At 41.6% G+C, this 26,259-nt stretch overlaps 1 protein-coding gene across 2 annotated transcripts; it reads right to left on the reverse strand.

Annotated features, from left to right (window-relative positions):
- Positions 1-825: 825 nt before the first annotated feature.
- On the reverse strand, positions 826-18,214 carry arl10 (ADP-ribosylation factor-like 10). 2 transcript variants are annotated; one of them, XM_042008191.1, is made up of 4 exons: positions 17,947-18,214; positions 11,084-11,270; positions 3,072-3,247; positions 826-1,352 (listed from the first exon to the last, which is right to left on the reverse strand). In XM_042008191.1, exons 1-4 carry the CDS (start codon positions 18,082-18,084, stop codon positions 1,179-1,181), a joined length of 675 nt encoding a protein of 224 aa, XP_041864125.1. In that variant the 5' UTR covers positions 18,085-18,214; the 3' UTR covers positions 826-1,178. The 2 variants fall into 2 exon arrangements, with proteins under 2 accessions (XP_041864125.1, XP_041864124.1); XM_042008190.1 differs by having other exon boundaries at positions 11,084-11,272; positions 17,943-18,214.
- Between the last annotated feature and the right edge of the window lie 8,045 nt (positions 18,215-26,259).

Below are 26,259 nucleotides of genomic sequence, written 5' to 3' on the forward strand. Positions count from 1 at the left end.
TTTTACTAAATATACCAAATATCTGGACTTTAATGTAATTTTAACTTCAACCTCTTAACCAATTTTAACTTCTTACATTAACCACCACTACAGATGAAGAAATTTTCATAGGAAGCATGGACATTAAACAACATATTTTTCTAGATGTTATGGAAAGTAATAAAATTGTTCTGTTTGTATAATATATTTTAGTAATACAACAAATTTAAAGATTTAAAAAATTACAGCAGTGCAGCTGTGATATAGTCATACAGATGCCACATAAATACAGCAAAGTAATCTCTACAATGTCTGCGTCTGACAAGTATGAGAATGAAATTACATAAAATTAATCAAGTTAAAACATAAGTCAGTAGTACAGTGCATAATTTGTTTCCAAACAAAGACTGTTTGAGCCAAAGTTAAGTTTTAGCTGCTTGTTTCTGAGGCTTTGTTTAGGGTTTAGCTATCTGTCATTGCTTGGTTCTGTTCAAATGTCATATTTATTGTTTTTAGCTGTTAAGTTTTAATATATTTTATGTCACTCCTCATTGTTTTTTCTTGGATGAAGTTTGAAATGCTGACAGCATGTCAAAAAATGTAGAACACTGCTTTTTCAAAATGTCACAGAACTCCCTTTTAAATTCCCACAAAATATTCTAGCAGATTTTAGAAAATCCTGTAGAAGTCAGTGAAAATCCTCCTAAAGCCCAGGAAATTAATTCACATTGCTGGTGCTTTTTTACTCCACAGTGGCTCCAATCTGCCGACCCGAACTTTGAGTGTTCTGCTCTCCGAGCTCTTCTGATCTAACCATATGTAATAAAGATGTTTCATACAACAGAAAACCAAACATGATCCTGTTTATATATCTGCAAACCTGTCATGTTACAGCAGACTTGATATTTACACTATAAACAACATGCTTTAATAAGTGTGATTCACTGGCAGGCGATGAACTCTGCTGCTTTAAATCAAACCTACGCCCTGCTGTGCTACCATCTGTCCTCATCCTCCTATAGTGAGTAAGACAAGTCGTTTCTGCTCCATTCTGGCATCTTTTCAGCCTCCTTTGCATCAAACGCTGCAGTCTTCACCATCTCCTCCTCTGCTTCAAAAAGCCTTAGTGTCAAGAAGAAAAAAGAAAGAGGAGGATGATGTCCGTCTCCTCCAGTTCTGCTCTGTGGGAGGACCGTAAATCAGATGAGCTGGAATAGGAGGTCCTGGACTGTGTCCAAACCCTGGCAGGACTTCATCAGAGCTCCCTCAGAGTCCAGCTGAGCAGCCAAGAGGAACAGCTTCCTATTATCTGGCATGCTGTCCAGAGACAAGGCTGCACGAAGCTCCGATACACTCACTGCATTGGGCTTATCCTGAGAAGGCCAAGAAACAGAGCAGAAGAAAAGACCAACAGAAAAAATATTTTAAAAAACATTTAAGTGAAACAGTACACCTTATGTATATCTATATAAAGAGTATTGTCAGCTTATTTTCACTTTTTTATTTTCACAAAGAGAAATCTAAGTGGATTGTTTAGCTCAGCCTTAACTCTTAGGCGTTGTTCTTGTTGCTACTACCTTGAGCAAACACATATCTCTATTCTTGAGAAGTGTGTACAGGCTTTTAACTTTCTTGATGTTGTTGTCTGCAGCTGAGAAAAACCAAAGCTATGGTAAAATATTCAATATATTGATGTATCTCTTCAAAGGTTTCCAGGACAACCCGACAGAAAAAGAAATCATATTTCTGTTCAACTTTCATAGCAACATGTTTGAGAACTCTGCAGAACATATTCTGTTTGATCTATTTGAGCTACCTTATTAATTTTACAGATGAAAGAAGAGAAGCAGCAGCGTGTTGAAGTCACACCTTCACGGCCTCGTTGATGTTTTAAAAGACTTTTAGAAGAAGCTCCTGCAGCTCCAAGCGTCACCGATCATTTGTGCAGTTTAATTTGAAATTAAATTATTCTTTTAATGCTCATATTACAAATCACCCACAACACTAAGGGGATAAAAGCTGCATTACTTTGACATCAGATGTTACAAATATTCCTGCCTCTGAGGGTCATGAATAATTCCACAAGTACAGCAGCGTGTTCAAAATGAGCTAAGGAGAAAATTTGGTGATGTTTCCTACCAGGATGAATGAAGAAAGAAGGACATGCACCGGCTCGCTTGTCCACGTTTATTAAAAAATGTCAACTCTGACTGATGGATGGCCTCAAGTGATTATCTAATCTTACTAATACTTAATCTGCTCACTCTTGCCTTTTCAGGTCTTAGGAGTATGGCACAGTTCAGCTATAGATTCAGGTGACATGTCTGCACCTCAGGCGGGACAGTTCAACAACCAGATTCTAGTGACAGGTCTGCACTGCAGGCGGGACAGTTAAGCAACCCTATTCTGGTGACAGGTCTGTACTTCAGGCGGGACAGTTCAACAACCGGATTCTAGTGACAGGTCTGCACTGCAGGCGGGACAGTTAAGCAACCCTATTCTGGTGACAGGTCTGTACTTCAGGCGGGACAGTTCAACAACCGGATTCTAGTGACAGGTCTGCACTGCAGGCGGGACAGTTCAGCAATCCGACTCTGGTAACAGGTCTGCACTGCACGCAGGGTAGTTTAGGAACCTGTTCCAGGAAACCACATGTTTTTTGGATATGTTGTATATATTGTATTAGAATTTAGATGGATTTTTCTACTTTTCCAGTCATTTGTTGCCATGTTATTTATCTATAATCTATCAACCAGTTAAAAAATTTAATTAGGATAGCTAATCAATTAATATAAATGCATTTTTTCGTGTTGTTCACTACATATTCTTCTAATTATTATTTCAGTTTTATCTTAACATTTTGGAGATCAATGGCTGTCTTGGAAAGAAGTTTCTAAACCAGGGATCTCCAACTCCAGTCCTCGTGAGCTACTGTCCTGCAGGTTTTGGATTTCCCCTGATGCAACACACCTGACTCAAATTACTGGGTCATTAACAGGACTGGAGTTGGAGATCCCTGTTCTAAACCAACAGGAAAGATTGCTAACTGTTTAAGAGATGCTGTATTGTGAGTAACAGAATGTTTTCTGTACCTGCTTGTTACCCAGGACAACCACAGGCAGCTGGGGCTCCACTTTCAGGAGGCGATGCAGTTCAGCCTTAGCCAACGGGAGGCGGCTCCTGTCAGAGGAGTCCACCACATACACCAGAACGTGAGTCCTTTTCAGGTAGTCCAACCAGTAGCGTCGCAGATCCTCACCACCACCGACTGTAAAACACACAAGTTTGTAGCACTTTGAATGACTGACAATTTGATCTCATCTTGGACTGATTGATTTTTTCCCCTTTGTTAAAACCTACAGAATAGGAGAAACTTTTACTTCCAAGCATGTAAAACAGCAAAAACATGATCAGATTATTTAAATTTTTGCATTCAAGTAACTCCCAATGCCTAACTTTCAGTCTCTGTAGAGGTAACAGGCCCCACGTCACCACAGCAGTTGTCCTCAGTCGGGGTTATCTGTATTAAAAAAAACATTTATAAGAAAAGAGTAAGATTTTATTCATATAAAATCCTCAGAGTGGTCTGTTAACCCAAAATACCAGTTTTTACTGTGTCCGTGTGCAACAGAAAGGACCACACATCTCTGGCCATTTCAGACTGTTTTTTTATTTTTTAGTTACAAACAGAAGAAATCTGCTGGTTCAATCAATAAATGGGCAGATTGATTAGATCCGGAATGGCCACGGATTCATTTCATATCTCTGCTGTACCAAATGAGATCTGGTTTTCAGTGAGGGATGAAACAAGCTAAGACAACACATTAGCATCAGTCATATCCGCAGTTCCCTCCAGGTTAAATTGATTTATTCTCCCATCTTGCTAGTGCCACATGATACATCAGCAAAGCTCTGAGGGAAATACAACAAAGCCGCTCCTCTTTCCTCATAAAATGTCATAAAAAATCTGTTGTTTTTCTTGCTCTCTGTAGCAGATAACTCTTTAGTATTGAGGGTAAACATATTAAGATCAAAGTGTTAGTCTCTCCTTGCACTCGCAGGCATCATTCTTGCTTTTTTTTGGAAAGGCTTTTTGAGTGCAACTGAGAACATTTCTCAAGCAAGCAGCATTTTTGAGTATGTTTACAAAAATTGCAGAAACTCAGTCATCATGTTTTAAACATGAAGGGATAAGATGTGAGGGCTGGTGGATTGATTGCAATATAAAATTCCTTCATGAGGTAAACTGAGCCCCAAGGAGACACTTCTCAAAGTTTTCTGCAGCACTTCCAATGCTAATCATCCACATGTGTTTAAAAATCAGTTTCCTGCTTCAGTGGAGGGAGTTTCATGGAGGTAACTTCCGACAACCTGCAGGTGCAGTGTCCAGCGATGCTCGGCAGCCGAGTCACTGCTCACATGCCAGCAGATATTACCGTTGGTCCTCAACACCTCAGCAAGGATTGATTAGGGAAGGTTGCTAGGAAACAGAGCAGTGATGTACTTTAAACGGATGTGTTAAAACCTGCTCACCTGATACAGACCCTGGACGGGGTGCTCAGCTGTGCTTCACTATCTCTGGGAGCTCAGCGGGACGCTCTACCGGCCACCTTATTACAAACCTGCCCACATGTGCACACATAGCAGACACTGAGTCATATGGTGTGAAGGTGTGGGTGTGTGCACAATTTAAACTCTGAGGATTAAAGTGCCTGCAGCACCTCTGCAAACCTTAGAGTCACACAGAGAGCTTGTGAGAGCTCTTCAACTTTCCCTCGTTCAGTGTCTGATGAATGGCTTTGCCGTCCATGCTTTTCTTTACTCTGTTATTGTACAGCAGCGTAAACATTCAAAGATCATGATCTCACAGCTGCATGTTTTTCAGACTTTATGCCAGATATTGCATCCAAAGTTCAACTAAAGCGAACTTTGACACATTCCAGTGTTGCGTTCAAGGCTACGTATGTTTCCACTTGGGATCTTGTGTAACTATACTGTATGTTTTTCAGCTTTATCCTGTTATCTGGCTACAGGTTTTTTGTTATCTAAGATGTTTACTGTGATCTAGCATGAGATCCATGGCTATTTCCTGTAAAAGCTATACTGTTACAAAAGATTGAATTTAAAAGCTGAACTACCCTTCATAAATCTATAAATCTATCCGGTATGTAGCGCTGCAAACACTCACGAAGAAAACACAGCACAAGTACTATGAAGCTAACTGAAGCTGTTGCTTTTGGCCCTAAGCACCACAGAAACAAAATCGCTAACCATGAAGTTATTTGGATGACATTACCTTGACCTTCAGAACTACTTTGAGGAACTCTGGAGCCATGTTTGACCAATATTTGTTCTTTTACTCACAAAAAGCAAGATTCAGGACTGCCTTTTAGGTCTTGGAAGACTTGTCTAATATTTGGAACATCTTGTTCCAGGAGACAAACTTGTCCATTTCTCCACATTTGTTACTTTATTTAGTTAGTCATGGAGTTCCACAGGGTTCTGTACTTGAATAGACACTTTGCAATTTATACATGGTTATGATAGATAAGATCATGAGGTCGTGCTAATAAACATAAAATGCTATACAAGTGAGACTTAACTATATTAGTCAAAGGAAATCAGTTAGCTAATTTGGCTACAATTATGTCTTAAAGACATAAAGACCTTGATGACATTTTGCTTCTTTTAAATTCAGACAAAACTGAAGCACTGAAGAAACACACATCTTGTCTTGTCTTGCCTCCAGGTGCCATTGCTCTCATCTGCAGTGCTACTGTGAGAAACTTTGGTGTTATTTTTTTTTTTTCTTTTATTCACTAAAAAAGAGGAATCCCCTTTGGGTCTCAGAGGACCTGTGTAACATGAGGAAAATCTTGTCTCCGAGTGCAGAAAAACTAGTCCATAGATTTGTTACTTTGTTTGGGTTAGTGTTAGATATTATTTTCAATTTTGTCTTTGAATGTATAACACACACTTATCAAGAACAGCTTGGGCTAACATGGTGCTTTCTGTTTCTAAGTGAAGAAAAGGAGAAACTGACATTTAAAGATCCAAACTTGTAGTAGGGGAAATGTCTGGCCTTCGACATGTGGAGCCGAAGCAGACAGCCGAGGCTGACAGCAGAAGATGCAGAAAAAATCTGCCTTGCAACAGCTGACTAGTTAGTTATAGCATCCAATTACTGTTTAGTTTAGGCAAGGTATAATTACTGGGTTCAGGGAAAGCAGGGGGGTTCTGATTTTGGCTATCAGCAGCAGAACTCCTTCCTCTGTAACCAGAGAGGGTGAGATAATCTCAGAACCCAGAATTCTGTACTATTTCCAATTAGTTGTAAAAATAAATATCTTGACTTTGAGAGAAGTTGTTTGTTCTCACTGACCAAATCAACAAACATGCGTGGAAGGAAAACCGCTAGTTTTCTCCAGCATTAGTTAAGGAGATCCACAGGGTTCTGTACTTGAATCATTACTTTTTAACTTTATGCATGCTTATATTAGATAATATTAATAGGCAATTTGAACCATACCTTAAAGGGAAGTGTTGGATCCCCACCACATGGCATTTCCACCACCACCACACCCAACCACATGGCATTTCCACCCGACAATATTTATACTATTTAATAAATGAGCAAAAGATAAGTCTTCTCTGCTTGTCTGAATGAAAAAGTGTAACGTTTCTGTCAACTCTGATGGTTAGTTTGTTTGGTTTTTGTTGACAGAAACATAAAATGTAGACAAAAATCAGCTGTTCTTTTAATAAATAAATCCTACCTAAAACACTGAAGTTTTATCAGCAGCTTTTCCATGTGCATCAGACACAGATCAGGTCTAAATCTCTCTTCCTAAAAAGAAGTAAAAAGCAGAAATCCCCATATTGTGCAAACTGTTAGAGAAAAGCTGAAATTGCAAAGTCCAGCCATGCTCATAGTTCTACTTCCTCTTAGCTGTTCAAACCATAAGACTGCCTTTTAATGTTTTTATTTTCTTTCTTTTTAGAGAACATTTTCATTCGATTTGGGTTGTAGCTGTATTTCCTCTGTGGACCTCACAAAGAGAGCACCTGTCAACCTGCATCAACGCCCCTGGCACAACACTCTGACATTTACCACTCAGCCACTGAAATACTGAGTGGGTGTGCTCCTCCAACAGAGATGAGAAACAGATTAGTGCTTCAGATCATGAATAAATCAGCCGCTAAGAGTGACTCTGAATCCTTCCATGGGAACTCGCTCTAAGGCCGACTGCAGCTTAGAGTTCGACACTCGCTGGCTGCATGAAGACCAAATTCATTATAGTATTTTTAGTCCAGCAGGCTTTCGGTTAAATGCTAATTTGCAGATTTATGAGTCTGTCTGAGGCTGGATCCTTCCTCTTCCTCTTCTCCTTTGACGACCCGTGAAGCCTGAGCTCCTTGTTTTCATTTGAGTTAAATCATACAGATTATCTTTCTAAGGCTTTCTAACAAGTTAAAGAGTAAACTTTAATGGTGAACAGAACCTGCAGATGGTTCCGTCAGTTAATGAACAAATTAAAACAATGTAGTGAGAGGCAGAGATTAGTTTGTTATTGGCTTTGTGCTGGCACTGACTGATGCTGCTGTCTTTCAGGAAGGTAAAGGAAGGAGACAACTTCAGTTGTGAACAACAATTTGACTCTGAATGGATCAAATCTCTGCTCGCTGCGGATTTTAAATGAAACTTACTGCCTCTTAGCACAGTTACAATCGGCTTTTCTTAATAATTACACAGACTGCAGCTGGGTTTCTTCATAATCAAACTCCTGATATTGGCAGGATGATGTCTTTTTCTTTGGTATTGCTTGTTCTGCACATCATGTTCTGCGTAACTTGAAGAGGTTCATGATACAGCACGGCGGTCAGGACCTTTTTGTCACCTACCACCTGCACTGAGTCAAGAAAACAGCCCAGGACAGAGCTGGACTTCCTGATGACTTTGTTCAGCTTCTTCCTCTCCCTCTCTGTGATGCTGCTGCTCCAGCAGACCACACCGTACAGCAGGGATGTCCAAAGTCGGTCTTCGAGGGCCGCTGTCCTGCAGATTTTCCAATGTTTCCTGCTTCAACACACCTGACTCAAATGAAGTAGATCCAACAGCCTTTTAAGTTTTGCACAATGACTCATCAATTTGAGTCAGGTGGTTTTGAAGCAGGAACACATCAAAAACCTGCAGGATTGCGGCCTTTGAGGACCGGAGCTGGACACCCCGGCTGTACAGGATGACTGATGCCACCACAGAGACATAGAAGGTCCTCAGGAGTCCCCCTTTACTCCAAAAGACCAAAGTCTCCTCAGAAGATAAAACCTGCTCTGACCCTTCCTGTACACTGTGTCCATGTTGTGAGTCCAGTCCAGTTTATTGCTTAGGTGAACACACAGGTTCTTATAACAGCCCACTCTCTCAATGTCCCTTCCCTGGATGTTCACTGGTGAGGGGATAGCAGACCGGCATCTGTGAAAATCCACCACCATCTCCTTGGTTTTCCCCACATTGATCAGGAGGTGGTTTTGCTGACACCAGTCCACAAAGTTCTGCATCAGTTCTCTGGACTCCACGTTGTGGTCCTCAGTGATCAGTCCGACAATCACATAGTCATCTGAGAACTTCTGCAGAATGCAGCGGTCCATGTTGTGTGAAGTCTGCAGTGTAGAGAGTAAAGAAAAACAGGGCCAAAACTGTCCCTTGAGGGACACCTACGCTGCAGTTTAGCAGGTCAGACACAGTCCTGGGCTCTCACAAACTGGGGCCGGTTTGTGCAGAATCCACTCTGCCAGATGAAGGTCCACCCCAGCCCTCTCCAGTTTGGCTTTCAGGAGCACCGGCTGGATGGGGCTGAAGGCACTGGAGAAAAACATGATTCTCACAGTGCTGCCAGGCTTCTCCAGGTACACCAGAGCACGGTGTAGCAGGAAAATAACCATGTCTTCTACTCCGATGCCAGGCTGGTATGCGAACTACAGTGGATCCATGGAGGGTCCCACTGTGGAGCGGAGGTGTTCCAGGATCAGTCTCTCCAGTGGACACTAGCTGGTTTGTAGAAGACCTTAGGGCTCTGAGGTCTTCTTCAAACCTTCTACAAAGTTCAACCAGCTCATTTGGAAGGTCCGTTTCTCTAGGCTCTAATCCAGGGGTGACATAGCTTTTTTGATTGCTGCTCCAAAGTTGTGGAACAGTTTGCCATTTCACATTAGAGCTGCCGAGTCTGTTTCTGGTTTTAAAATTTTTGCTCAAGGCCCACTTCTTTTCACTGGCTTCGAACATAGTTGAACTTAACATTTGCTTGCTTTTACTTTTTATTCCAGTTTTATGTAACTTGTTTTTTTTTGTTTTTTTTTACAGATTTTTATTGTTTATTGTTTCACTGTGTAGTGTTTTATTTTGTATTGTTCAGCACTTTGGGTAACTGGGGTTGCAGTAAATGTGCTAAATAAATAAACTTGAATTTGAACTATTGAAATGCAGGTTGAGATCGTTGACTCAATTCAGGTCCCCCTCAGGTCCCTGAAATAGTTTTCAGACGTCTCTACACACCACTGATGTTCTGCTGCTGCAGCTGCTCCTCCATCTTCCTCTTGTAACTGGCCTTCCCCTCTCAGATCTTTCTTCTCAGCTCCTTCTGTACAGTCCTCAGCTCCTCCTTGTTCCCTGATCTGAAAGCTCTCTTCTCCTCCTTCAGGAGAGCTTTAATATCAGGGGTTATTAGCTAAATAGTGCACCGCCCTGGAGGGAACAGTGTTCTCAAAAAAGAAGTTTATGTATTCTGTGATGCAGTCTATGATGGCATTAATGTCCTCCCCATGTGGGTCACAGAGCTCCGTCCACACAGTCGTGTTAAAGCAGTCCCTAAGAGCCTCCTCAGTCTCAGCTGTCCACCATCTCACTGTACGTGAGACCAAAGGCGGTCTGTGAACAGGTTTATACACAGGCTGGAGATGTAAAATATGGTAATCAGCTCTCCCTAGAGGAGGGAGGGGGGATGCAGAATATGCCTCCTTGGTGTTGGCATAAAACAAGTCCAGTATTTTATTCTCTCTGGTGGGACAGGTGATGTACTGTGTGTATGTTGGCAGAACAGATGATGGAGAGGTATGATTGAAGTCCCCAGAGATCAGGAAAAAGGCCTGTGGGTGCTATCTGCAGCCTGCTGGTGACCCCAAGAAAGGGTGTCAGAGGCTATGTCTGCATTAGAAGGGGGCTCCCGTGGTAGATAATATGGTCTCATGCTAACCGATAACAGTTCAATGTCTCTGCTGCACAGTTGCTCTTTAAAAGTGCAGTCCTGGGTTACATCACCTGTTCTCCGTTCTGTCCACCCACAGCAGATAAAAGTTGTCCAGTAAAACCATGGAATCAGGAATAAGTGGTGTCAGCCAGGTCTCCGTAAACAGAAGGTGCTGCTCTTTCTGTACTCCCGCTGATGTCCTGTGAGCACCGGCAGCTGGTCCATGTTTTTAGGAAGAGATCTTACGTTTCCCATGATGATGGGGTGGAGAACAGGTCTGAAGCGGCTCTTCTTTTTTAAAGTTTTGTCTCGGCGTGATGCCCACAGTGAGTCTTCCGTAGCACCTCCGCTGGAAGGATTACGTCTCACAGCTGGCCTGGGAATGCATTGGGATTCCCCCAGTGGAGCTTGATGAAGGGGCCGGGGAGAGGGAAGCCTGGGTTTCTCTGCTTAGGTTACTGCCCCAGTGACCCGACCCCAGATAAGCAATATTCAAAAATGCAAAACTCATTACCCATCAACGATCAAGCTGCTGCAGAATCTCTGTGTTATTCAGAACAAATCATGTCATTTCATTAAGATCTCAGGAAATCATGTTAGCTGTGAAAAAAGGACAGAATACATCTCCCTTAAAGCTTTAAGGAGATCCATCTTTAGTGACTACTTCCCCCCTTCCCACAACCTGAACTTATGTCTTCCAGTGGTATTACATAAAAAAATCTGGCTTTTCACAAACATTCAAGTGGACTGTTTGATTAAACGAAGAGACAGCTGTTCTTTCTTGGTGTCATGCTGTCTGATAAAACAGAATCCACATGGAGCCTGTAGTGTTTGATGGTGAAGAATAAAAGGAATCTTACTCTCCAGAAAGTCGAGCTGGCAGGCAGGGGCGTTGAGGCTGATGAAGTTGAAGCCGCGGGTGGGTCGGCACCGGCCTCTTCTAGCCGCTGGCTCCCCGGGGGTCAGACCCTGTAGCATGCTGCTCTTCCCAGCCCCGTCCAGACCGAGAACCAGGACCTGACGCTTCCCGCGCTCCTCCTCCTCCTCCTGCAGATTAAACACAGATTTTATTCAACACTGAAGGGGGTATTTACCCTTTGCTTAAGAGCAAATATGACTCTGGTGTGCAAATATTAAATAGTTTAAATGCCGTGATGCACTTCAGGCTGCACAGCTGATCACACACATACAGCACACAACACACAGACCTAATGATTTGCCTCTTTATGTCGTTAAGTGCAGTCACCCACAGCAATGCCACAACAAGTTTACCAGTGTTTAGAGATCAGAGCAGTTTACTCTCAGATAATTACCACAGAAATGTATCAAGAGCAGCCCTAACTAAAGTTCTGCCAAACCAAAGAAGGAAAAAAGTTTCTTTACAGTGGGTCGTTGTCACGCTGAAGTACGAAAGGCCAAAACACGACTGTCACACAGAGATCCAGCATTAACATGGAGCTAAAAGGCCAAAAGTACATTTTGATTTTAGCATCGACTGACTGCTGATACTGGAAGTTGAAGGCCCAGAGATAAGTCCTGGAGGAACCTGGTTATTTTCTGCTCATTAAACAACAGCAGGGTGAGATAGATCATTTTGCTTCACTTTCTGGTCTTCTAGAGAAGAGAAGATCACAACTATGGTTACTTTAACACTTATTTGCACAAATGTTAAAGAAACCAGAAAGAAAGCTCACATTACACCAAATATTAAGACTCTGTATCAGCTACTTGTCAGTTTTGGAACTGATTTGAATTTTTTTTTAACTCTATGATCTCAATTCTGTCTAGCATTCAGGTTTTTTAATGATACGGAAAGTAAGAAGAAAACCTGTGGTGAGGTCTCTTTTTCTTATTATGGTGCATGATGACTTCCTGAAGACCTAAGAGCAGCATTAAGTTCATGTTCTTGAAAACCAAAATCAAAATAAGTCTTGATTTTTGTCATTTAATTCTAATTTTAGTCTTCAAGAAGGGGGACTGGAGGGTTTGCTCCAACTACAGGGGGATCACACTTCTCAGCCTGCCTGGTAAAGTCTAACCAGGGGTCCTGGAGAGGAGGGTCTGTCGGATAGTCGATCCTCTCCAGGGTCTTGAAGGGCTTAGCATGAGCAAAAAGACAGTTAACATTACACATAACTGAAACCCAAAGCTAGATTGTTATTCCTCAGACTTCCTGTAATACACACATCCGTCAAACACTTTGTATAGCTATATGCTAGCATGCTAACTGTTCACATGTTAGCTCAGTAACAATTATCAGTGTGCATTGCAATTTTGATCACAGTCCTACACGTAAATTCAATGACTGATGATTCAAGGTTTACAGATATTATTTTTGCAGATATTGAACACTAATTAAAGCATAATACAGACAGTAGTCAAAGGAAGTAATCAAGTATAGCTATGATGTTAGCATGCTAACGGTTCACAAGCTAGCTCACATTTATAGGTGAATGAATCATAAATTTGACAACAATACGATATATTTACTGAAAAGAATATGATTGATTGTCTGTCAATACCAAAAACTGCAGCATGATACGATTTTGATTCAGTTTGATTCAGGATCCAGTGATTGATATGAGACATTATCATAGGCTAATAATAATAATAAATAATAGCATAAAAATATGCAATAGCATAATCATAACATGTAAATTTTCTTCACTGTTAGATCAATTAAGTCTCACCTAATCACTTCTATGTATCAATGTTTAAGCTATATTTCTAATTTGGATAATTAATTATTGAATTATTCTAACTCGTGTATTGTTCCATCCTACTTCATTGAGCATGTATTCTTAAATTGATGTTCATGTAATGTGGTTTTGTAAGCCTGGATCATCATTATGCATCAAATGGAATCATAATAGGAGCACTTCATAATGTTCAGGAATATAAATTAGCATCTGCAAACCTCCAGAGATTAAACTTGTGCTTTGACAAAAGACACCACAGAGCAACGTACTGCTGCTTCTTGCTGCACCCTCACTGCAGACTGAGCATCAGTAGGAGGACAAGCAGCCAACTCTGAAAAGGTTAGCAGCATTCAAGCCTCAACAGTCTCGCTTTGAGACGCTAGGATGCCACAATCCCTCCGAGAGGCTGCACATGTCAGTTTTCTCCCGTCTAAAAGTCACACAAGGTTAGATTTTATTCATGCCATGTGCTGCAGTTTATTACCAATTCATATCAGCCCTTTTAGAGCCAAGACACATCATCTTCCTTAATAAAAGATATCACTTCATTTAGCTGATGGATGATGGATGTTTTAATGACTTTGAATTTTTAATCTTTAAGAAATTACTTTCAGAATTTGACTCTTTGATAACAGTATGCCATGACTTCCTTGTAAATGAAGAATTCTGTTTTCTGATTGATTAATTATGATTTCTGGCTGCCTGGTGCGGCTTTTGAGCAAAGCAGATAAATACAATGGCTTTTACAGTTCAGAAGCTTGTCTGTGTATTTCTGGTTGATACAGCCTTCTGGGAGATGAAACTCAATCCCTGACAGTGCAGAAGTCTCCACGTTGCTGCTGCCTGCATGGACGAAGAGTTGTTGCACACCGATCGGTTCACTGTCCACGAAATCAGTAGATTTAAGATCTAGCTCAAGGGCACTCCGGCGGAGCAAAAGCTTGGCAACATGGCCGGCACTGGTAGACAGAGCAGGACTGTGTTTATACAGTCAGAGAAGTCAAGGCAGCTGTAATTTTCATGCATATAAAACCCCTTTTCAACCAGGTTCTGGTTCTAGAGTGCGTGCGGAGCTGGTTTGATTTTTCCTGGAGCCTCAGCACAGGTTCATGACCAGAAGTCTCTTCCAAAATATCGTCCTGAGTCTCTGTGGACAAACTCAGTGCAGGAAAACACTTTGTTTTCTCCTCAGATTTCAGTTTGCATCTTCTTAATATCGCCAGCTATCCTGCAGATGTTCAGTCAGCACTGCAAACCTGGTTTCTAAACAGTGACAGTTATGACTGAACCCATGTGACTGACACTGACACTATGTGATCTCTACGATCAATCAGTTTTCTCTCTCTTTCATTTATACAAACATAAATGAAAATACTGAGTTTCGGGCAATAAATAAATACATTTTGTGAAATAAGATGAAGTAAATTTTCATTAAAAAATAAATAAAACAAATAAAACTTAATTAAATTAAAAAATTAAGCTTAATCAATAAATAAATCCCATATATATATATAAAATTAAAAAATGTAAATAAAATAAAACTAAATCAAACAATAAAATAAAACAGAAAATTCTATTAAGGAATAAGACAAAATAAAATATATAGCTAAAGAATAAATTAAACTTCGGAAAATAAAATAAAACTAAATCAAACAATAAAATAAAACAGAAAAATCTATTAAGGAATAAGATTAAATAAAATATAAAATTAAAGAATAAATTAAACTTTCTAAAATTAAATAAAACTAAATAAAATAATAAATCAATTAAATTAAATATTAAATTATATAAAAGATTAATAGAATGAAATAGAATAAAACAAAAATAATAAATTAAATTAAATTAAATTAAATTGAAGTTTCTTTTTTGCCAGTAAATTGTGCCCATGTGCATCCCGTCCTGTTCCAGCTTAACTTCACCACGTTCAGTGCGGTGATCTTGCTCTTCCAGCACCACGAAGCTGTAGATGAAAGAAAATAGACACGCAGACTTCTGAGAGCACAGCCACCTACAGTGTAATGTAGGTATGAGGATTGAAAAACTTCAGTTTTACAGATGTGACATTCAGTCAGAAGTAAGGCCTGAAGAAACGAATTATAGTTGGTCCTGCATCTGTTCCTGGGATTGTTGCACTGAGCAGCCCTCCCTGTTTTAGCTCCCAGAGGTCAGCAGACATGATCATAACGCTTTTTGAACATAGAGCTCTCAGGAGCAAAACATTTCCATCCCCTCTGCAGCAAGACAACATGATCCTCAGAAGACAGGCTGAGCCAGATAAGCAGGCTAAGCCCATTATAGACTGCTGCGGACTGAATCCAGGAAACATGATTAGAGACATGCTAATAGGTTTTATTAAGAGATTCAAGCTGCTGCTGCTTTGAAGACTCGTTCATTAAGGCAGATGATCACCAGACTGACTTATTCTGTGCGTGCACTGTTTTTCTAACATCACTGTGAAGATTTCCATCTTTTTCTCCTGAGCTGCAGTAAGAGCTGAAGTAATTATAACAAGTGGTTGTGTTTTATCATCACTGAACCGTTCATTTTATACAGAAAATAATGAGCCGTCCAAGTAAAGATGAGAACATTTCTAAGATGCATCACAATGGAGATGTGCAGAAGGCGATAAATGGACGCAGAACAGAATCACTGAATAGAAATGATGATACAGGATCAAACGGTGATTGTCCAGCCTCAACACACCTAAGCTGCTAGCTTAAACTGCTACTGGATTGCACATATATCCACACTTTATAGCTTACAGCTACATACTAATCAATTATCGTTAATACAATACCCACAACTCAAACTCTCAGCTAAGACATTTTGACTTAAAGTGGGACAAGCACATGCATTAATGAGAGCTGGATTCTACTTAGAGGACATTATAATTACCCAGCATGCACAAGGGCAGAGGTGGAAAGCTGCTCACGTTAATGCACATGGGATTAGCACTATATTAAAATATTTATTTATAACACAATGGTCTTTGCGATATTCTATGATAATCTTGATTATCAAATGTTCTTTTGGAGGCACAAATGGATCTTTAAAATGAGCTCTACAGCACCACCTAGAGGCAGCCCCACCCACATGTTTAACTAGCATGTCTGAAATTTATTTTGCACACGCAACATCCAAAGCACAGAGCCCGTCTGAGTACACGGATTACTAACGTGTGAGAACATACTGAGCACAGTAATTAATAAGAGACATTTAACTCAGGTGCTTAAGGCGCATGGTTTCAAACAAGAACAATATGTTGCTTGGCTGCGACTGGTTACCTAGTACAGGGCTAGTTACCTAGCCTTATCTAGCCTTAGGTCCACTGTTGGTACTCCTGGTGGTGTAGGAAAACAGGTGTGTGTGTGTGTGTGTGTGTGTTTTGATCTCATAGGTGGGCTAGCTTGATGTGAAAATAATATTAAGATGGTGAAATCTGGTCATCATGAGGTAGATGACTTGTCAGAATAAGATATGCTGGTAATTTATTAATATTATAAATAGGCCTTTGCCAAATGGGGAATCCAAGAGTCTATAAGACAGGACTAAAAAATACAACTAGAGGGATTCTTCTGCCTTGAGTCTTTTTTCCTTAAGAAGAGTCACAGTTTTTCCTTTCCACAACAGCAATGACTTAATTACCTCATTCCTAGGAGTACTCTAAGGCTGCGACTTAATTATCTCAATCCCAGTCTTTAGTAATCTGTGGCCACAACTTAGTAACACAATTTAATTATCTTACACCCCATGCAGTAGAAATATGTGACCATGTATTATCTAATTTCCCTATATTTTATCTAAACTTAACTTCAAGAGGATGCTAAATCTTAAAGATCGTTAGTCTTGGTCTGTGTCTGTCCTGCAAATTTCTATGTTTCATCATGACATGGCTCATAACTGTCACTCAGTCCTGCCTAAACTTCCTCTGATAAGGATCCAGCATGAAGACAAGCACAGGCCAGTGTTTGGAAACGTCTCCATTCCGGGATAACATCCACCAGCGGCCAACTAAAGACTCGGGTACAGGGACTGGACTGAAAATGAGTAAAGAAGCAGCCAACGTCCAGAGAAAAGCTTAAAAAGATCTTCAGAGAGTCTGAAGAGCTGTTGGTTAAAACCACGTCTACAAATTAGAGGAAAATACGACTGCATAGCAAATTATAAAGGAATGAGAGGATCAGGACTTCTGTTCAGTGCTGTGTGATTCTGTGCATCATCATTATATAAACATCCTCATCATCAGCTACACCATCACAGCATTTATGATCATCATCTTCATCGTTACAGTCTAAATAACATCCTCAGCAGTATAACTTTATTTCTTAAAAAAAAGGGTCTCTGTCGCTGACATCAGCATTAATAGGATCATCATCACAATCAGTTCTTCTTCGTCCTATTTTCTTTATTGCTACCATCATCTTCATGACACTACCTCTTCATCATTACCTTTATTTTCATCATGACCTTTTTTCCATCACCATCATCATATCACTTTTTCACATCTTCCTCTTCTTCATTTTCTTTTTGAGTCATCATCATCTTCATTTATTAAACCTCCTTCATTATATCAATAGTGTCATCTTCACCATGAAAAGCCATCATCATCATCATGTTCAGCATCAGCACAGGAATCACCACCTTCATCTTCATCACCATCATCCAGCTGTGCTTTGTTCACATCTTCATCTTCATAGTCTTCCTCATCAGTTTTTCTTTTTGCAGTAATTACAATATCATCATCATAATCTAAAAGAACTTACAAATCTTCATCTCCTTAATCAGCCTCAACCTCATCATCATCCCTACAATCGTTCATTCTTCATGTCATTAATCATCCTCACCTCACCATCATCATCATATAACCATTAGCTCTTTATTTTTAAGTGTCGCCTTCAGTGCAGATTTTAATTCAGCTAACATCATCTTCATCGTTTCATTCAGTCATTAAAACAGTTTGCAATAAAATAAACGGAAAGGAAACAAAAACTAAAGGTGTTGACATGTGGAAGGTGCGGTCCCACCTCTTTGATCGTGCAGTATTCCGCCTGTGGTGACCATATTCGCCTCTTATAGAAGTAGTTGAGGGCGATGAAGAGCGCGGAGCCCAGGGCAGCCACGGCGGCGGTCAGGGCGATGGAGATGTGCCGGAGGAGAACCATATGTAGCGGGAGGGGGGTCCGAGAGCCGGAGCCGGGGCTGGAGCCGCTTCCTGGACGCCGACACCGCTGGAACTGACTCCTCCTCTATCTGAAGCTGATGCTGCAGCTGCACATGCGACTTGTGCAAGCGCTCTCTCCTTGTTTTTGTTTCGAGAAGTGCGTGAAGAAGAAGAAAAAAGAAGAAAAAAAAAAAAGATACGTTCAAGGGCAGCTTGGAATCTGGATCGATCTTTCAGAAGCTGTGACTTGATGATGATAATAATAATAATAATAATAAGAATAATAAGAATAATAAGAATAAGAAGAATAATAATAATAAGAAGAAATCTGTCATCAAAAAATAACTCAAGTAAAGACTAAAAAGTCGGGGGGAAAAGGTTACTTTATTGTTAAACGTTAAATATTCTTTAGACACTATGTAAATATACAAGTTGTCAAAACCATCTTGAAAACCATCCATACATTGAAAATGTATAGCGGTCTGATTAGCTTATGGTTGCTAATGCTAATTCATTCCTCCGTATCTAATTAGCTTACGCAGCATTAAGCGAAATGTTCACAAACACTAAAAAGCTTGATATCAGTGGTTCTCCACATTTTTACGTCAACTATCTCAGGAGTTTACACATTCCAAGCACCACCTTTATGACTGATAATAAAATATATCAGACTGTAGTCAGAGGTAGGTTAGTTCCAGATGAAAATATTATTTATTATTGAGTAATGCCACCTATGATTCAGCCTTGTCACACAAGGACTTTATAACTCTTTGGTTGATTCAGTATATATATATATATATATATATATATATATATATATATATATATATATATATATATATATATATATATATATATGTATACTGAAAATATATATAAGAAAAAAAGTAAGGCTATGTGATGTTAATTTAACTTTGGCTTTATGGAAGAACAGGACTCAGCCAGAATACATTATTTATGGTGAGAATCTCACTTTTGAAAGCATAAAACCAAACATGGTTTCAGCCCACGGTGGGCCCAGGGTCCTTGGCTTATTAGTATTGACATGAAGGGGGATCCCGAGGAAGATAGGTTGGGAACCACTGGTCTAGATGACGTTTTTCACTCTTCTCTACAAGGTTGCTTCATTTCATCAAGATTTGGAGCATTTGTTTCTGCACGGCTGCAATCTAATCAATCTTTTAAACTGTCAGCTTTGTCCAGATTTCTACTTTCTGGGCTCAGCTGAGGGGATGCTCAAGTAGAAGATCTCAGAGCTCCATCTAGAGTCAGTTTGAGTACATTTCAGAGTAAAACGTATTAGAAGAGATGTTTTACTTCAACTACAGTTCATGCAGAATGTCTATAACAATCTATCTTTTTATTACTCTAGGAAAACAACAATTTGTGTCATGTGACCTACCTCAGCCTTTTCTCCCTGTTTCCCCTCATTAAGAAAGGCTTCTTGTCAGCTTCATTTCCATGGAGACTATTTCTGATGAGGCTTCGGCCAACAGTTGATGGATCAACTGAAGGTCCAGATGCAGCTCTCAGGTTCTGGTTCAGGTCTTTGCCAGATTTCAGAGCCTGTTCATATGCTGTAGATGGTTTTTAGTCCTGACCCTTCCTTCTTTTGTCCTCCAGGTATCCAGTTTCTCTCCCATGCCGAGAAAAGCCAAGTTTCCAGCTAACAGATCTTTGGGAATCACCTTGTTGCTGCTAAAATCCTGTTTTCTGTCTGTCAGACTGTCTGATCTTTGCTGTGTTTTTTTTAAGAAACTGGAAAAAAAATATGCGTCTTTTTGACAGGCTGGTTACTCTTGGTTACTAAAGAGCCTAAAGTTCCACTTTAAAACGGGTTCTTTTGTTTTCTGTTATGTGTCGACACAACGCTGGTTTATCCGTATAGTTAGAAGCCATTTTTTTGTTTTAATGATTTCAGCTTTTCCTTCCTGAACTGCCACCTTACCGTGGTGGAGGAGTTTGCGTGTCCTGATGATCCTAGTGGCTATGTAGTCGGGGGCTTTATGCCCCTGGTAGGGTCACCCATGGTAAACAGGTGTCTAGAGGGGGGACCAGACAAAGCGCGGCTCAAAAGCACCCCTATGATGACGACAAATCATGGACCCAAGTTTCCCTTGCCCGGACGTGGGTCACCAGGGCCCCCCTCTGGAGCCAGGCCTGGAGGTGGGGCACGGAGGCGAGCATTTGGTGGCCAGGTCTTTGCCCATTGGGGTTCGGTCGGGCTCAGCCCGAAGGGTGACATGGGACCCCCTCTCGTGGGCTCACCACCTGCAGGAGGGGCCATAGGGGTCAGGTTAAGTGTGAGCTGGGTAGTGTTACGACCCCACCTTGAAGTCCAGGGGATAAAGGGGTCGGCAACAAAAACACACCGGATCAAACTTAAAGATATACACAAAGTTTTATTATAAACCCCAGGTTCTAACAAAAAACAAAACAACCAAAGGTGTCCACGGTTCAGAATATCTTGTCCGGTCACAAAAGAAAGAAATCTAATTAACTAAAGGTGTCCTCAGTTGAGGTAACAATTAACAATAATTAACAATTACAAAAATAAATAGTTCTCTTTACTTATTATCTTTAACAATCTTTACCATTACATAAACCAAAATCTTACTAAACAAACTTCAAGCTTCTTTTGAAAACAAACCAAAAATCAATACCACAAAATAAATCAGAAAGCTATTTAAACTACAAACCAAAATACAGCTATAAAACATACCAAAACCAAAAGCTACTCACAAACGATGAGAGCGAACAATCTCAATTTCATTTAATTTAAACACAAAGGAGTACTATAGGGAAACTAAATGCTCTTACAAACAATCAATCAATCAAATCCAATCCAACCAAACCAACCAACCAACGCTCCACTATCAAACCCAGATGGCAAGCTAAGGGTCTAATGACCAGCTGCCCTGAATGTTGGTGCTTCCTTCCTTATAAAGGGCAGGTGTTCCACGGGTTGGCTTGTCTGGAGGGCAGTCGTCCAATCAGGGAGTCAGAAGAGCAGGGCGGTCTCCCTGGTCCACAGCCAATCGCAGAGTTGCAATCACACAGGTGGCTTTGCATTTACACAGAACCCGGCCACAAGCCGGGGGATGTGACAGGCAGCTGCTGGAGGCAGGGACCCTGGTGGTCTGATCCTCCGCTGCAGAAGCTAGCTCTAGGGACGTGGAATGTCACCTTTCGGGCGGGGAAGGAGCCTGAGCTGGTGCGCGAGGTTGAACGGTTCTGGCTAGATATAGTTGGACTCAACTTGACGACTTGGGCTCTGGAACCACTGTCCTTGAGAGGGGCTGGACCCTTTTCCATTCTGGAGTTGCTCCCGGTGAGAGGCACCGAGCAGGTGTGGGCATGCTCATTGTCCCCCAACTTGGCGCCTGTGCGTTGGGGTTTACCCCAGTGGACGAAAGGGTAGCCTCCCTCCGCCTTTAGGTGGGGGGGATGGGTCCTTGCTGTTGTTTGCACTTATGTACCAAATAGCAATTGAGAGTACCCACCCTTTTTGGAGTCCTATAAGGGAGTGTTGGAAAGCACTCCTTCCGGGGACTCCCTCGTTCTGCTGGGGGATTTCAATGCCCACGTGGGCAATGACAGCAAGACAAGGAGGTGCGTGATTGGGAAGACCCCCCTGATCTGAATCAGAGTGGTGTTTTTTGTTGGATTTCTGTGCTCGTAATGGATTGTCCATAATGAACGCCTTGTTCAGGCATAAGAGTGTCCACAAGTGCACTTGGCACCAGGACACTCTAGGCCGCAGTTCGATGACCGACTTTGTATTCATATCATCGGACTTGCGGCCACATCTCTTAGACACTCGGGTGAAGAGAGGAGCGGAGCTGTCAACTGATCACCACCTGGTGATGGGTTGGCTCAGATGGTGGGGGAGGATGCCGGTCAGGCCTGGCAGACCCAAGCCTGTTGTGAGGGTCTGCTTAGAACATCTGGCATGGTCATCTGTCAGAAAGCGTTTCAACTCCCATCTACGGCAGAGCTTCAACCATGTCCCGGGTGAGGCGGGGTACATTGATTTCGAGTGGGCTGTGTTCCATGCCTCTATTGTTGAGGCAGCCAGCCGCAGCTGCGGCCGCAGGGTTGTTATTGCCTGTCGTGGCGGTAATCCCAAACTCGTTGGTGGAAACCAGCAGTGAGGGATGCTGTCAAGCTGAAGCTGAAGTTCTATCAGGCCTTTTTGGTCTGTGGGACTCCAGAGGCAGCTGATGGGTATCGGCAGGCTAAGCGGAATGCAGCTTCGTCGCTAAGGCAAAAACTCGGGCATGGGAGGAGTTTGGAGAGGCCATGGAGAATGAATTCCTGACGGTTTCGAGGAGATTCTGGTCCACCATCCGGCGGCTCAGGAGGGGAAAGCAGTGCTCCATCAACACTGTGTACAGTGGGGATCGGGGGCTGCTGACCTCGACTCGGGATGTTGTGAGGCGGTGGAGGGAATACTTTGAAGACCTTCTCAATCCCACCAACACATCTTCTGATGAGGAAGCAGAGTCTGGGGACCCTGTTGTTGGCCCTCCCATTTTTGGGGCTGAGGTCATTGAGGTTGTTACGGCCCCTGCTGTTTGCAGACAGCTGAGGCCGCTTGTGTGTGATTAGGGGCGGCAGAGCGCTGCCCGGAGTGGCCAAGGCCAGCGCCTTTGTCCCCGCCCCTGTGTGACTGGCACCCCTCTGGACCAGTCAGGCTGCAGCCTACGGAGAAGCTCAGGCTGAAAAGGCTGCAGCCGAGGCAGGTCTGGAGGGGGAGAAACCAGAATGGCTCCGGCCTCTCTCCCCCTCATGTTGTGCACCGGGTGTGTGTGTGTCGCGACCTCCTCCTTTTCCACAATGGGTGCCTTAAGTGTTTAGTTGAGTTAAGTTTACGTTGTGTTTGTGTTAGAGCTGGGCTAGGTTAGCGTTTTATTGTGTTGTGACGACGGTCACTTTAGTTTATGGGCCTGTTGCTTTTGTTTGGTTTTAGTTTCCTCACCGAGTTGCGGTTGTGTCTGTGTGTGCACTCGGTGAGTGTTTGGTATAGGTTTTGGTTTGTTTCTTTCTGCAGGTCTGCTAACCCCAGCTCATCTTTTGTTTTACAGGTTGTCCATCACTTATCACGGGAGTTGTAAATAAATGTGCTTTTATTTTGAAATACCAGCTGTCAACGCCGTTTCTTTGTTACGCCCTTCCATACCCCTGAGTCGGGTCGTAACAGAGGTGGTTAAAAAGGTCCTCAGTGGCAGAGCCCCGGGGGTGGATGAGGCATGAGAGTTCGCTCAACCAATCTACATGTGCTTTGGAGAAGGCATTCAACTGTGTCCCCCGGGGACTCCTGTGGGAGGTACTCCGGGAGTATGGAATGCCGGACCCCCTTGTACGAGCTGTCCGGTCCCTGTATGACCGGTGTCAGAGATTGGTCTGCATTGCCGGCAATAAATCAGAGTCATTTCTGGTGAGGGGTGGACTCCACCAAGGCTGCCCTTTGTCACTGATTCTGTTCATAACTTTTATGGACAGAATTTCTAGGCACAGCCGAGGTGTTGAGAGGATCCGGTTCGGTGGCCTCAGGATTGGGTCTCTGCTCTTTGGGGATGATGTGGTGGGATGACGTGATCTTCAGCTCTCACTGGAGCGATTCGCAGCCGAGTGTGAAGCGGCTGGGATGAGAATCAGTGCCTCCAAATCCGAGACCATGGTCCTCAGCCGGAAAAGGGTGGAGTGCCTTCTCTGGGTCGGCAATGAGGTCCTGCCCCAAGTAGAGGAGTTCACGTATCTCGGGGTCTTGTACACGAGTGAGGAAAGGGTGGAGTGGGAGATCGACAGGCAGATCAGTGCGGCGTCTGCAGTGATGCAGACTCTGCATCGGTCTGTCGTGGTGAAGAAGGAGCTGAGCCAAAAGGCAATGCTCTCGATTTACCGGTTGATCTACGTTCCTACCCTCACCTATGGTCAAGAGCTGTGGGTAGTGACCGAAAGAACAAGATCGCGAATACAAGCTGCCGAAATGAGTTTTCTCCGCAGGGTGGCCGGGCTCTCCCTTAGAGATAGGGTGAGAAACTCGGTGATCCGGGAGGGGCTCAGAGTAGAGTGCACTGCTCCTCCACATCGAGAGAAGCCAGATGAGGTGGCTCGGGCATCTGGTCAGGATGCCTCTTGGACGCCTCCCTGGTGAGGTGTTCTGGGCACATCCTGCCGGAAAGAAGTCCCGGGGAAGACCCAGGACACGCTGGGCGGACTACATCTCGCGGCTGGCCTGGGAACGCCTCAGGATCCCCCCAGATGAGCTGGTGAATGTGGCTGGGGAGAGGGCAGTTTGGGTTTCCTTATTTAGGCAGCTGCCCCCGTGACCTGACTCCGGATAAGCGGCAGAAGATGGAAGGATAGTTCAGCTTACAAGAAAGTGGAACATTTAAAGTTTGTTACTTCCTGACTGTGAAGTCAGACAAAACTTGAGTTTATTTTTCTTGCTGGTAATATGTGTGGTCAACAACACACTTTTTTTTTATTTATGTTTTTTTTTTTAACTATGTAGGTAGTATGGATGGCTTTATTGTAGCTTCCAGTAATACTGAACCTCTTTAACCCTGTCATCAAATACGTCTCCAGGGCTGCCTTCTTTGAGAAACTGATCTAATTAAATAATAATCTAATAAAACAAATATATTATACAATCCACATTAGTCCAGTTTATAATAACTGTGTTCATATAAACCAGTTTGTAAAAATAATTACCTACACAAACCAACAGATTGCATCAAATCTCTTTGATTCAATCCTCCATCCTGAGTTGCACAAAGAGATGATAGAGAGGAAAAGCTCCACCAGGACCAGAACCAGGAAGGTAAACCTCCATCAGGACCAAAACCAGGAAGGAAATCCTCCATCAGGACCAGAACCAGGAAAGAAAACCTCCATCAGGATCAGAACCAGGGAAGTAAACCTCCATCAGAACCAGGAAGGAAAACCTCCATCAGGACCAGAATCAGGAAGGTAAACCTCCATCAGAAAAAAAAATAGGCTAAACAAAGCCATTTACACAGCTTTATATTATTTCCTACACAGCATTCCTCTGCCTAATGAAATATAAGTTTTACGTATGTTGACAGACAGCACTGTCATCTCATTCCTTTAATGTTTATTTATATCTAAAACAAGTTAAATGTGATCGGTGAAAGTTTGCAGGAGCTGACCTGTAATGTGCAGTTAGGCAGATTGACCTGCAGAGGGCGCTGTGTGTCTGAAAGGTTTTACAGGGTTATAACAACCTGTTGACGAAAAAATACATTCTGATTATCAGCTTTAAAGAAATTGAAAATGAACTGGGAAAGTCTGATAATAATCAATTCCCAAACAAAAACTAAAATGATAGAATTTAAGCATTTCTGACTGTTCTTCTGGTACTTCAAATTAAATGTAAAATGCTTTGTTGATATTAATTAATTAATTAAGGAAAATGATGTTTATGAGTATGATACCAATTCTATATGTATAATTTCTATCATCATTCATTATAAGATGTAATGAAAATATAAAGCATGTTAATTATTAGACACACTTCACAGGTATTTGTGTCTTCAGTTTCATGTTTTTTTGGTAAGAAGAATGTACCTTACTGTTTATGTATTTTTCTAGCTTCTTAAACAAATATCTATCTATCTATCTATCTATCTATCTATCTATCTATCTATCTATCTATCTATCTATCTATCTATCTATCTATCTATCTATCTGTCTATCTGTCTATCTGTCTGTCTGTCTGTCTGTCTATGATGTTTGATTGTACATAAAAAAATTGACAGGAACAATAGTGACAATTGTTTGCTGCATCTAAAGGGGTTTCAAATAGAAAAAAAAGATAAATAAAAATATAAATGAAATTACATTATTGGCACTTTATAAAGTTATTGGCTTTATTAGTTTAAGAATTGCCAAAATTGTTATGTTATTTATCATTATTACATTATTGATTTTCTGTTTTTATTTATTAATTTTATTTAGTAATTGGGTTTTCATTTTTTATGAAAAAATAAAAGCAATTCTTTCTTTCGTCTGTCTATTAAATGTTATGTAAGTCCAACTATAGAGTAAAATGAGTAAATTATTTTGATAGTCAGTTTTAACCGGAAGTTAGATTTTGAACGATGAATTATTTGTCAATAGTCGTTTTATTTAGAAACGGAAAGTGACG

The sequence above is a fragment of the Melanotaenia boesemani genome, chromosome 15 (genome assembly GCF_017639745.1).
Source record: "Melanotaenia boesemani isolate fMelBoe1 chromosome 15, fMelBoe1.pri, whole genome shotgun sequence".
Taxonomy (NCBI): domain Eukaryota; kingdom Metazoa; phylum Chordata; class Actinopteri; order Atheriniformes; family Melanotaeniidae; genus Melanotaenia; species Melanotaenia boesemani.